The sequence below is a fragment of the Hylaeus volcanicus genome, chromosome 1 (assembly GCF_026283585.1).
Source record: "Hylaeus volcanicus isolate JK05 chromosome 1, UHH_iyHylVolc1.0_haploid, whole genome shotgun sequence".
Lineage (NCBI taxonomy): Eukaryota > Metazoa > Arthropoda > Insecta > Hymenoptera > Colletidae > Hylaeus > Hylaeus volcanicus.
The window spans coordinates 19,861,699-19,876,228 of NC_071976.1; the positions used below are offsets into that span (position 1 = coordinate 19,861,699).

At 43.9% G+C, this 14,530-nt stretch overlaps 1 protein-coding gene across 1 annotated transcript in view; it reads right to left on the minus strand.

Moving 5' to 3' along the window:
* Window positions 1-9,578: 9,578 nt before the first annotated feature.
* LOC128877781 (segmentation polarity homeobox protein engrailed-like) overlaps window positions 9,579-14,530 on the minus strand; it is a 74,496-nt gene continuing 69,544 nt past the window's right edge. Inside the window, exon 2 of the mRNA XM_054125288.1 lies at window positions 9,579-9,722. Within this exon, the coding sequence (XP_053981263.1) occupies window positions 9,709-9,722 (14 nt within the window). The 3' untranslated portion in view covers window positions 9,579-9,708. The remainder of the gene's footprint in view (window positions 9,723-14,530) is intronic.

Consider the following 14,530-nt stretch of genomic DNA (forward strand, 5'->3'; position numbering starts at 1 on the left):
AGGACGGTACATAAACCTAGCTGAAGATTAGCCTTACGTAACGATTCATAATGCTCTTCCGTGGCCCCGCGGAGGATACTGATTCAACAAGTTTACGCGCCGATAAATCTGTGAAATTAACGAACCGCGGGCACAGTGACAAGCTTTACGACAACTTTTATTGTCTAGCCGGCCTTAAGCGTTGCTTCCACGGCCGTTCCCGCGCGCGGACTAGTGGACTTTCCTCCAAGGGAAGGGAGTCGACGATTGGGAGGAGTCGACTGCCCAGGGATCTTCCTCGGGACGAAATAAACGTCTCGCGAGGACGAAGGATGGTCGAGAGTCCTTCCCGCGTTTATCGTTCCGCGAGGCTGCCAGGAGTCCTTCGGACGAGTTAATCGTAAATCAAACGCGTTATTGCTGCTGGTCTCAACCGTTGGAAATCGTTGCTCGGACGAGGAAACTTTGAGAAAAGTGGAGGAGATCGTTATATATATATCTGAGAAGACATTTTTAATTGCATCGAGTTGGTTTCCATCTTGAATTTTAGTTTGGGATACTAGATGGCTACCTTTTTATGCTAGTATGTTATTTTTCATCGAAAACTATACGAAATTATATTCCCGACATCTTTGAAGATAACGTAACGCGATTGAAACTTTAGCTGTATCCACGGGAATAGGAAAGAGTGCTATAAATCCAATGTCTACTCCTTTTTCTCGCCGAATAGGAAGAATACGGGGAGTCTCCTGACGTTAATAACTTGGTCGTAAATATTATTATGATTGCACGTGGCTACTAAGGAAGTCTAAGGTTTCATTATTGTTTATCGACTAGTGGAGCGGAGCAATCTCCAGGAAGCTCGCAATTATCGTTTGGACGTTCGATTGTCCCACGCGGTTGGATTCTCAAGAAATTGAAAAACCAAACGCGTATGTTATTAAAGCTTCCACGCCCACAGTCGCACGTAAACAAAGAAAATAGACATTTTATAACTACCACTATCGAGATCCTCTTCCAACGAAACATTGTAAGCCAGCCTCGAATACGCAGTTCGCGTGAAATATTTTCATGGGAAAAGGAACCCCAATGATCCCGGATTTTCCTGCTCGACGCTCGTCGGCGCCAATAATTCACCGCGCAAACGCGATCCAGCAACCGCGCCGCGAGGGTCGTTCGTAAACGGCGAACGTGGCTGTAATTGCGAATAAATCAAATCGTAACGAACAACAACGGTGTTATCCGCCACGCTGATCTGCCAGGGTTGGACATTACGCAGAAATCCCGCGTCCAGCCGTTTAACACCGTCCTCCATCATAAGCGGCGGAACCGCCGTCCGCGAGGATTCTATCCGCGCGAATCGTAGGGCCAAACTTCGCGAAATATGCCGGGTATTAATGTGCTTGGTGACTAGAGAACGATATATACGGGTAACGTGTTCACAGAAACGTTTATCCGAGAGATTTGTGCCCTCTGCGACCCCTGGCGAAAGGACGGAACACCTCCTGAGCGTGGGCCTTAAATTAATTTTATTTACGGAGATCTCAGATGGAATTATTAAGGATTCGCGTATTTAAGTCAACGATGTTTTGTGTATATGGTTCTTAAAATTCTCCGCTTAATAAATAAACAAACATCGGAATTCTAACTTTGAAAATAAACCGCACTCCTTTCTGTAGAATTCCCGAGACCATTGAAATATCCAGAAAATATTAGGAATCCTCTATGAATGAGACCCAGCCTCGAAGGATATTTTCTCGATCAATCAGGCCGATTTATCGCCATCGGACCGAGACAATGATCGAGGATCCTGTAGCCTGGAACCCAGAGCCTGTCGAAGGAAGTATAAATTAACTCCCGCAGAAAATCCGCGCCGGATCGTAAATTAGCGCGCTGGTACATCGCAGTGAAAGTCATTTTACCCATTCGTAGTGTGGATCGTTCGCGGGTGGGGAGCTGTTAAATAATATCATCGGAAAAGCAGTTTGTTCCGCACGATCGCGCATGGACGGTGCTCGAATCGCGGTTAGTTTCTCGCCTGCGATTGGCTCCTTTTCCGCATCGATTCTTGAACGCTTAGGAAATCTACACGATGACGAGCCTCTGACTAATCCTCGAAACAGTTGCGGGACCATTTCACGGGATTATCGAGCCATGTTTCTCAGGAGCGAAGCTTTATTGAGGAAACCGCGAAATGTACTACGGTCAAAGTTGGATCGAATTGTCGTATATCTCTTTGGAAATTGGAAACCCGAGGGCCACCATCGTGAGAGAAATCTATCTTTATGCCCAGTAGGCACAACTTGAAGAAAGAAAATATTATATTCATATCTTGAGCTGAATTTAGGGATATAGTATGTCAACGAGCACGTCAAGAAATTTGCTACTACATATAAAAATAAAATAACAAATCATCCCAACGAACTAGCTAAGATGCTAAACCGAGCATCAAAAAACGAGAAGATTAAAGAGAGAAAAGCTCACTGATCTGCAAATGTAAATGTTAAATTTTAATTACTGGTGGAAACGCTGTTGAGCGTCGTCCATACACGTGACACCCACACAGATCAAATTTGCTGATTGGCTCTAGAAGCAAGTTGTAAATTTTCTGCTAATAAAAAGAAAAATATCTCGAGTTATAATAACGCACGATCTTCCTTGAAATTAGATTCGTCAACTTCACTGTTTCTACGTTTCTTAATCCACCAATTTGGGTTCTCAGAGAAAGAATGCTATTTTATGAAACAACTGACCATTCTTTCATTTATCTGTTTCAGTATCTTGCCAAAGGCCCGCCTGACATCGAGGAACCCTGAACAGCACCGCGGTCCTTCCATTCCACTGTTCAAATCAACCGATTCAGTGAAATTTTGGTAAGAAACCTATTTTTCAACAGCCTCTCGAGGAGCTATCCAAGTAACTTGCTCGACTTGTCGGGAACGCGCTGGAGGGCTGGCGGTGAACTGGTCTCGAGGACTGACAGCCACTCGTAGCGTTAATCAAGGGCGACGCGTTAAAGAGAAACGGCGGAACAAACGCAGCCAAGCCCTAGTGGCTGACGTCTAACTCAAGGATAGGTCGAGAGGAAATTAGTGTTCCTCGGCGGCCGCACATCCTCGGTATGCGACGTACTTTCGGGGATGTAGTCTCTCTCTCGAGGCGAGAGGGCGTCTTAGCGTTATTGGTTTTACCCTCGAGACTTCCCGTGGGAGGGGGTTGCTCCTTAAATGGAAGCCGGTGGAAACACGGGAGACTCGAGAGAGCGAGAAGTGGGTTTTCGAATGCCCCTTTCCTACCACCGACAACGAGACTACTTCGCTTAAGTAATTAGACTGCCGACCGTTCGTTACCTCAGTCATTTCTGAAGAGGAGAACGAGAAACTGCTGGGGCAGCTTTCTCGTTGATGCGCCGTACATCCGTTCTGGATGTACCTTCGCCCTCTTGGTCCTGTCCAATTTTTACTTTCAACGAGGAATAAACTTCGAGATTTACACGCAGCTTGGTAGTTTGGCTCTGTGGAGGATTATAATTTGCGACCAGGTGCAGACAAAGAACGCTGAACAGAAAACTCTTTAGACGAATCGCGTCAGGTGCTCGAGGCACGTTCGAGCGAAGAAGTGACAGAGGGCACAGGCTAGGACCTATGTCATCGCAACCACCTGCCCCCGCAGGAATAAAAGTTCCTGTTTCCAGTTTTCAGAATATTTCCACCTGTCTGACCTATGATTCCAAAGAAGAGTCCTCCAGGCCCGAAGTACTCCCTTGAACTCGCTACACCGATGCCATTGCAACATTGGAAATGCCTAACAGGGAGCACAAACGACTGCCAAGTCGAAAAAGTAGATATATTCTCACAGATGTTCATCCGGGGACAAAACCGAGCCAACGACTGTTTTTCGCCTCGTTTTGCGGAAAGACGTTTCCTAACGATCGCTAATTATTTCTTGCCTCGGATTTGATGGATGTAATTCAATTGGCTGAAAAACTGGTCGAATCGAGAACAATTAAACTGCTTCATCATTGTCCTGTCAACTCGGCGACAATCCAGAGAGCATTTTGTCGCCGAAGGACGGCGTGTCGTTCGGTGCGCGCTTCGACGTCCTCCTCGTTCAATCCTTGACGACAGCCACCGACGATCCACCGCCTCTTCCAGCGTTTATCCCCCTTTGCAACGCCGTCCAGCCTTTGCGTAACGAATCGTAGAAACGCGGCTCGCCTCGATCGCGCGGTTTCGCTGCTTGAATCGCGCGTCACGTTGCTTTTAATTGCACTGGTATCGGCGGGGACGGAAGGGACCGCTGGCTGGAATCGGTTGGAGGAGATCGGCTGGATTGTCGCCGGATTCCGGCGATTAGCGGAAAAAGAGAGAACGAATCTAGCGAATCTTACCTTTAAGGGGGTGCTCCTTGTGGCACTTCTAAAAAATTGAAGTCTTTTTATTCTGTATTCTGCTGTAACTAAGGGACTTGAAATTATTTAGAAATGAGTTACGCCCATGAGTCAGTGGAAGTACTATCTACTCCAAACAAATATTTATCCCTGAAGTGCATAAAAAATTCTATCTTTTATGGTAACCTTCTCTTAAGCTCCTACACTATTTGAAATGAATCGTATAAGGTACTTCATTCAACAAAGTATTGCAGATAACGTTGGACCAAAGAGTATCCTACAATTTTTCTGCACAATCACACAGAAAATTCTCAGCTAGAGGCTTTCAAGTAAAAAAGTTCTCAATTTACCCGCTGGACAGGTTCCATATCACCATAGAAGTTTATCGCGCTGTGAATTCCTCCTCTGTTAGTTCCGAGAACGAAAAGAAATCTGATAGATGTTTCGAAACGTGCTACGTGCACCGAGTTTCGGTTGGTACTCGTCTATTCGCGTGTCACAATACACTTCGAGTACCGAGAAAATGACTGGACGTCTTCGACAGTCTCTGAGCTCGCGTCTCGACTCAACCTGCCGAGGATGGAGACCGTTTCTAATAGATTCCTTGAAGTAAGAGTAAGAGGAACGCATCGGCTCAAGCATCAAGTCCTCATAAATTTGCCACGCGTTCTTGCAAAACGCCGTAGGAACGTTCTGTACTTTTTTTTCCAATCCGAAGGTAAACTGAATCGCGTTTCCTAAGACGATCGCGCGTGTATCTCCTTCGCGCACACGGGCGGACTTTAAATAGAAACGTCAAATTGCGGGGAATATTTATTGTGACGTCTCTGGTGAAAAGTTGCTTGAACCAGTCCGCGCTATTTTGTTAAGGCCGCTGATAGGCGTTTGAAACCCTGGAACACCGGAGTTCCGAGGAAAGACGCGAGCTTACACGGTGTTACAGAGTGATTCCAGAAACTGGTTTGGTATGAAGTTCTTTTCTGAAGCAAACGGGAGACATTAATAATAATTACCTAGTTGCTTTCTTTTTGAATAATTTCAGTAATCGAATACCATGAAATAACAAATATTCAATGGCTCCATTTATGAACCATGTTGCACTCCTACCATTGCACTAAATACAGAAAATTATACCTTTATAAAAGAATGCACGATCCTCTTAAAAAGAAAAAACAAACAGCTACAACTGCATATTCCACTTGCACCGTAGCACTAAAATAAAGAATTCCAAATTAATCCTTCTCCTCCACTCGAGAAGAAGCAGCAGCTACCTTTGAGACTCCTTCTAGAATCACCCTGTCCATGAGCTTCCAAGGAGACTTGGTGCACTGAAGAAAGAACCTACACTTCTTAGACCCGCGGACCTGATACGACCCGGTATCGATCGAGGATCGATGGAGCGAGGAGTCAGCGCGAAGTAAGTCGTACGACTATGAATTGCGTCGTCGTGGCGCGTACGTGCAACGATCCTGGCCTGTTCTTAAAGCGCCACTAAAGTTGCGCGTCACGTTCCTTTTAATTACGTCTGCCAGCATCGCGTCGACGGATACGAAACGACGGAATAGCAAGCCCAGGGGACGAGGGGGACGCTTAAGAATTCATTAACGATACCAGCGCGACCAACTGGAGCTGCCCGAAGTGGGACAGGTGCTGGATCATACTCGAGAACACTGCGAAGCAAAACTGTCGTCGAGTCGATAGAGAGACCCATATTCTTGCAACGACGCAGGTGTCTGAAGAGTTGGAATGCTCTGTTGTAATGTACCAGGGGGCTAATCTACTCGCCGCTCATCGCCTGCAAGCACTGCGTCAGAAGAGCAAACACCGTCCTGTCTGCGTACCTAATTTAGCACCGAGACTGGCACTAGGTCGTCCTCTGCGTGGTTGCGATTAACTCGTGAATCACGGTACTCGAAGAAGTGGCCAAGATACAGCGAATCTCCAGGAACGGTTTTTTCGGTTTGTGTCTTCTAACAAAATAATTTACTTGGTATGTTTCAGAGAAGAAGTAAAAAAATTTCTCAAGTAAAATAATGCTTTGTTTTGGGTTCGAATATGCATTTAAGGGGCGGTTACCGTTGAGATGCATGAAACATGTGTGAAGTTCTGGAATTTTTTTTCATATAAAATAAATACTTTCGGATATAGATTTCAAAGTAATATATTCTTGTATAATTGGCAGTTAAATTTCAATTTTATTATGAAAAAAGAGACCCAAATGGTGGCTCCAGCTCACATCAAATAAATAATTTCCCAGCCGACGCTGTAAATTTTCAAATACCTTAGATACGAAAATATCGTTTTATCTACGTGTTCTAAACACTTTAGGGATGCAAATTATATAAAAGAAAAAATCGAATTTTTCATTGTCACGAACTGTAACCTCCCCTTAAACCTTGAAAGAAAATTCTCGAATATGAGTGTACCCCTCTTCATCGATGATTTCTAAATCTATTTATATTTCTTGAATCTACGAGTTCACAGACATTTTGAGGCAACTACTCCACTCTTAAAATCTGTATAAAAATTGGAATTCCTTGTAAATTCACTTTACCATACTGCCCAAGCTGTTGACTAACACTCGAACCGCCCACGGCCTTCGAGACTCTAACCCTCTTCTCGCAGAAATCAATTAAGGAGGCAGGAAAATTTCATCGCAGACCGTGGACAACGTTCCAGAGAAACAGTTTCTCAATTCCTCCATTGGAAGGCTGCCTTTACAAAGTCCGTGCACCGTGTCGCGAGCGTCGATCGCAATTATCAATTCTAATTAACGGCCATCGAGTTCTCGTGCCGCGAGTTTCATTATTGTTTTCAATTACCGCTCGCCGGTCGTTTCTCTAAATCACGGCTAATGAAATTATACCTCGAGTGCGCGAGTCGAGTGGCTGCCTCGATGTTGAACGCTCGGAACACTGTTCAGCTTTTCCGTTTTAATTGTTTCGGCTATAACTAAGTAACATCTATCCAATTTATTAAAAATCTACATTTTTCTTTAAAATTAATATTCTTTTTTTTCGTTTCGTTTCGACTCTTGTTTGGACTCGAAATTGGATTTATATTCCACAAGGAATTGCCTACGTAATTCTGACTATGTTCTTCCTCGAGTACACGTGAGATCGTTGCCGTGAAAGGACGCTACGTCAGCGTCGAAAAATTTGAGCGTCGATAACGATAGTTTCTGGTCGAAAATGGCGACTGACCGACGATAGAGAAGAAAGGGGGTCCGTCGTTAAGTCGTTACGTTCTCGACGGTGGTCAACTTCTACCGATTAGCCACGTAAGCACTGTAACCACGCTAACGACGCTAAATGTCTTTAGATGCTACAAGGGGGAACGAGCTCGTTCGCCACCGTGACTCTTATTAAAATATTGGCCGCGTTGGCTCCCTGCGTGGAAGAAAACGTACGCAATTAAAGACGGTTGCTCGCCACGGGGGACCAGCCAAGATTCGCGAATGGGGAAGCCATTCGTGCCTTCGTACTTGGACAAATCGGTGATGGGGCTTATTTAGCGGGGAAGTAAACGAATTATCGCGAGAAAGTGGGTAAAAGATGAAACTCACAGTGTCTGAGTTTCTTGTGGCAGATAAGGGTGAGTTAAGCTACTTTCTTACTAGTACTCATAGAAATAATTTGAGCTTCAAGGATTCTAGTATCAGAAATAACTCCAATTTTACTAATGAGTTAGAAGACACCACTAATTCATGAACGTTGGAAAGCTTATATTCATTCCATTGATTTGCCATGCACAGCTACATCGTTAGTGCACCAGGATAAAAAGTGGTTGAAAAATATTTCTAAAGTAAGCTTCCTAAACTAAGCACCTAAACATCCAACAGATTAGTCCTCTACTCCTAACAATATTAAAATGATAATAATAACGGCCCTCCGTTATTCTTCGCCCGTTTTAAAGAGCGTGCGACTCGGAAGACCAATTTCAAAGTCTCGGTTCCCATCGAAGGCTACTGGAACGATCGAGACCGATATCGCCTTTCGGTCAGGCTGCGTGGATCATTCCCCAGGAGATCGACCCGTCGTTTCCGTGAATCTGATCCATCCAGATAGCCTGTGCGCGTGTAAGCGTCGCGTAGAGCAAGCAGAAATGACTTCAAGTCGCGGTTGAGTTATGACTGCGGCCATTACGCAGGACAAACGAGGCTAAGCGTGTCGACACGGCGGACCGACCGGCCTTCCCCGACTTCTGCAGTCATTCTCGATTCTCGATTCTCGAGAATTACGAGCGCTCTCGTCGAGGGCCTTCGAGGCGAGCTCGATCCAGCGAATTGACAGTTTTAAGGCTGTCGGACGCGTTCGATCCGGCTCTCGTTATCCGGGACGAGGGAATCGCTCGTTTATCCTTCGACTATTCCACGGTTAACCCAGATATTACCGTAAGTAAACAAGGATGGCGGAGAAAAGAATTCCTCTGGTATTCTTTCGGTTGCAAGAACAAACCAGACTGAACGGTACAAGAAATGAACTGCGAGGTTTCCAGCGATCCCATGATTGCTGTCTGTATTACTGTTCTAGAGGTTTAGTTTTAGATTTCTAGTTTACGTAGCGAAGGTTCACTAAAATTTAAGTTGAGTAAAATTGGAGTATTACGGGTGATATATGTAGTTTGTACGAGTACTACTTCTTGTATAGGTGGAAAATTTGGATAGATTGCAATAGTTTCTTTTTTATTCGTTACATATCGAGGTAACAGAAATTATTGTATTACTTCTCGAGTGATTCCATTAATTATCTAGTAATATCTGGGTCGATGTCGCAAGCTAGAGCCTCCTGACCCACTTTTGAGCGTAATTCGCGTCGCGTGGTCTCGTTTTTCGCGCGACCAGTCGAGCCAGGTTCGAGCTTTCGTGGAAATGAACGGGAAACGAGATCAATGGATGAGTGAAATGAATGTCGGTCTAAGATTTATTATTATTACGCTAAGACGATTCAAGGTAGACGTTCAAGCACGAGAGTTTCTAATGTCCTCATAGACTCATGAAAAATTTATTCAAGTACTCAAACCTCGCTTTGCACTCTCAAATCCTATTACCAGAATATGCAATGTTAGCAACACCTACCTCGATGAACTAGATATATTTTGTAGTTCTGTGACATCATAGGGATTACAGTGGAAGCAACTTGTACATTGGAACAAAAATCAGCAAAAATAAGTAAAGCTAGTAAACCAATTTATTAAAATAAAATCGTTAATGATTCCACAGAAAGGGCAAGTAATAATGGCCTCGGAAAAGCTCACGTTCTCTGATGCCATATCGTCATTAGTCTGGCCTAGCTCTTTCTCTCTCTCTCGATTCTACGGCCTCTAACTGTTGTCGGTCGTTACTTACTTCGTCCTGAGAACAAAAAAGAAAAAACACACCGGTTAAAAAGCATTATTGTTGACAAGGATTTCATTAATAATAATCAATTATTCATTCTCGCGTGCGTCGTTCGCATCTCGACAAAACGCCGGAAAAAAGAACGCCTTATCTCGTCTTTCTCGTCGCTCCCAACGTCAATTAATATAACGACGATAATGATTTACGATTCCACGCGCATTTGCCTCTGTGCATTCACGCCATCGTTTTCGTTCATTAATCGAAAAGACGAGGACGCGAATTTTCGAATGTATTTGGGTATCTTGAGAAGGATTGAACATTTTTAATAGTGGAACAATTTACTTCTTGGATAGATAAACTGTGGATTTTATGTATTCATGGTGTTTGGAATACATACTTAATATTACTATTAGACTGTCTACGTGTATGCAAATTCATATTTTTAACGATTCAGTAAATGAATTGAGATTGAAATGAAATGTCTTATCTTATATATTTTTGCATTCGTGCACATCCTCATGCATTTTCCCACATTTTCGCTTTCCACAATCGCATACACATCCTCAGTCTAATTATTATTATATCATTTCATGTAACACATTCCTTACATGCATGAAATCCGCAGTCTATCGGGTTTTAATTGCGCAACATTATTCCTTCATAGAACGATTTTTACTTCGAGAGACTCGTGTGTCCCCGTTGACTTTTATTAATTTTTATAAGCCTGATAAATTCGTGGGTGCGCCACCTGACCGTGGGACCACCCGCGAGATCGCGCTGGATCGTTTCGATCGGGCGAGCGGAATCGGCGCCGCGAGTTCGGTCCGCTTTACGCGCTCGCCGATTACGAGCGCCGCTCACATTTTTCCAGGCCACTCGTTAAGGTGTTTCTCGGGACCTACGGAATCGTACGAAAAGTAGCCATGGCCTGTAGCCATACCCATAACCATAAATAATGACCATTGATTGGTCACTCGTCGATCGTTACGCGCGAGTACGTGACTGCGCTTACGTTTCCACGGGTCGTTAGCTCGTTTCCATTAAGGCGCGGTTCTTGGCTCTCGTTCTCTCTCCTCCTCCTATCGTCTCTTTCGTTCCAACCCTCTACTTCCCTCATTCTGGACCAACCAGTAGTATACCAGTTTGCAAATCTCAATTTGGGGATTTTATTAAAAGAAAAAAATTTTTTAAAAAGTGAAAGTATAATTTTTTACGATTCCATGGCTTCAGAGATCTTAGCAAAAATGTTTAAAGAGTAAAGGTGTAATTTTCTTTGGTTTCATGGCTTCGGGGTTTCAGCAAACATTTTTGAAGAGCGAAGCTGTAATTTTCTCTGACTCTATGGTTTCAAAAATCTTAGCAAAAATTTCTAATTGGCTTCAGACATTTTGCATGTGTTCTAATTTGTCTAAAATTCCAGATTTTTGAGAGAACCAATTGTCAAACTTTCCCCAGAAGCAAATATTCCCTCTTGCGTCAATTTAATCACTCCTGTCATCGTTTCTCCTATAATCTCCTATAATTCTGCTATAATTATATCTTTGGATAGCGAGCCTGCGAACTTTATCCCGAAGCCAATGACACTCTCGAGAACGAAGCGTTCTGAAAAAGACGATTTCAATCGCGCCTCGAGACGATTCCGCTCTCAAACGTAGACAGATGCCTCGCGTACAGGGGCCCGTGCATTAAGAATAATGAGAAATGGAAATTCGCAAATAATATATTGCACGAAAAGACGATTAATGACTTCATTCCCGGTTCTGCTTCTTCGACGGAGCCGGTTCTTTCGGCGCAGTCGCCTTCGACCACCATTCCTCGACGGCCCTACGCGTTCACGATTTTTTCTGCTCCTCTAAACCACCGGACAAGTGGAATTCAGAGAGAAATGTGTCGTTTACTGATTTAATAGATGTACAAGATTATAACATTATTCATATTTACATACAAATTTATAAAATTGTATGGGCACGTAAAGTTGAAGTCTTATAGACCCAGTTTATTGCATCAGCTACTCCACGCTTCTCCTAAATATTTTAAGCGATGATTCACCACGCAAACCTCCCTCATATCAATTTTTAAATCCAGCTACCCGCGACTCAAATTTTCCTCCGTTAATAATCGTCTCTCGTCGACTATAACTTCGTCCAGGAATTTATCGGTGAAAGTACAGTTCGAGTCCTCGAATTGAAATCGTACCAATTTCAATCTGGCAGGCTAAAAATAAATAGCGGTGGAAAAGGACTCCGGGATTGGTCGTTCGTGGCCGTTACAGATGGCAGTGTCAGGGATCAGCGGGGTTAATAAACAAGCGAGAACGGTCGCCCTTATCACCGTCTGTCGTTGGTACAACGCTGTTCGAGCATGCTAGTCGGTGCAGATCGGTCGCGTTAAAAATAGATCGTATCATTGGAATCGATTGGCCCGCGGTCGTGCGCATTCAGCCCGTTGATCTTTCGTCGCCAACCGCGATATTCATCGCTCCCGTGCCGAGATAACAAAGATACCAGATAACGGAACAACTGTGGTATCTGAGAGTCAACCGTAATTCACGGCGTAACGCGTTTTGTGTCGTACACCGTTTCGGTTGCACCGAAAGGACGCGGTGATCGTTGTTATTAATTATTACATTACCCCGCGATATTATCAGGTCGATCGACGATTGTCACGATATCGATATGGCTCGCTATCCCAGCCACCGATCTTTGGACGAAGATGACTGTTGAAACAGCGCTTCCGGCAGTGAGATCTTAATTATGGGAGTATTGTTTTCGAGTTGTATTTGGAGAAACTATTAAAATTAAGGGAGGTGTTCTTTGTCTTTGGGATAATGAAGATGTAGGTGGAAATGATCTCATTTCGGAGCAGTGAATCTCCATTCTAGAATGCATTGATTTCCCAGGTATACAAATTCTCAATCTTTCCCAAATAACTACTCAAAATGTAAAATTTTCGCAAGGTCTTACAAATTCTAAAAGGTCGAGGTTCCTCTTTTCCATAGACTGAACGTACCGTTCTTTGTCCTTTCAGTAAAGGAACTCCCAGGCGCTAAAAACTTTTTCTTCACCGCGTAAAATCGCGGTTACTTAATCCCACATTGTTCCTCGAGCAATCTAGCAACATCCAATTATCGAAATTTTCTTATTGTTTCGCGCGCTCGGGCCTCTATCGATCTTAAATGGTACTCGAGTCCCATGGAGCGATTTCTAAATCATACTGCGTATCATGCGGATATCGTCGATCACGGAGCAACCCGACCAGATATTAATAACCATCATCGACAGCGATTACGGGCTCTCCATGAACGATGAATAACTGTCCGGTTCGCCATTATCAACTTGTTCCCACGATCCTTTTCAACTATACCCAGGTTTACGCAGTTCAAGGATTCGAGGATCCAATGAACGTGTTTTGAAAGCACCTTCCCCAAAATTCATGCGTCCCAATTGTCTCAATTTTACAAATTCTCCGTTAGAACCGGATAGCCGTGTTCCAGGTGTTCCATATTTTCCGCGAACGCAACAAAAAGAAACCTCTAAAGTGAGATGCCCCTGTAAGGGCAACCTTCGTAAAACCTAGTGAAACTTACACGGTACCGCCTTAAGGATTCGCCGAGACAGCACAAAAGGCTCCACTTTTTTTTTCCGTATAATTGTTGCCTAGTAATCGTCGCCTTTTACAGGCAAAGCTAGTCTTAATAATCGCGTCTAATGATTAATTCATTTACCGCGAGTCAGAGCGGGGATTTCGAGCGGTTACCCGCGCATCAGGGTAATCTGCGAGCTGTTATTATGATAATTGACGAGGATGAAATTGCCCGTTGTTCGTCGCAATGCGAAACAAGCACGAAGATGTCCACTTTTTCATTCAATGGACGCGACTTCGTGGTGCGGATTTAATTACAGATCGATCAATCAGACGCGTCGTCGTTTATTCGAGCGCGTAACAGGTCCGATTATTCTGGACGTTTACACGTGTCGTTTCGAACATCGTTATAATTACAAATGTCTCGAGGAGATTACTGTCGACGGATTTCCGCGAACTTGCGTTTCCTGGACTGGTTTGCGCGATAGGAAACCCAGTGGAAAGATAAAAGAAACACGCGAGGAATCGTAGGAAGCGTTTAAAATATAAAATTCTAATGATCGCTTAGGAGTCTGTAAATAATAGCCTAGACACTGTAGATTAATCGTGTGAAGTATTATGGAAATGTTTGTACGAATCTGGTGTTCTGCATATGGCTTAATGAAGTGGTTACCAATAATGTGTGAAGAATTCCCAGAGTTTCTGATTGTATGCAAATACGTATGTAGATGTTTTAATAAAAATATCGTCATTAGCCGCAGACGCAATCAGTAGAATCGTACGGAAGACTCGTCTCTGGTCAGACACGTTCATCAATTCGTGACGGGCGTGAGTAGTATAGCCAATGCGAATTTTGAACCTAATTCAGGATTTCTATTTCTAGAAAAATAGTTCTAAAGGGTAGGTAAGCAAATATTGGTAGTCTAAGAACTTTCTAATTGCACCTTTCGATTCCATACCGAGGATTTTGTCTTGGCGGGGCTCCATAATTCCTCTATCAGGCAGACACCGTCAGCGTTATCAGTCTGTAATTACGCGGTCAGTCTGATGAGCGAAGCGACGGAGTCGAGATGGTTTCGCGCGATTCTTTCAAACGTTTTCATTAAAATGTCTGCCTTAACACGAACACAGGAGCGGCCTCGCGTGAAACGGACACGATTTATCGCGCTGCACGCGAATCGGCGATCCTATTAGTGGCCGTGGTTAATTGGTAACACTGCGAAATTAGGAGTTTTTACAGG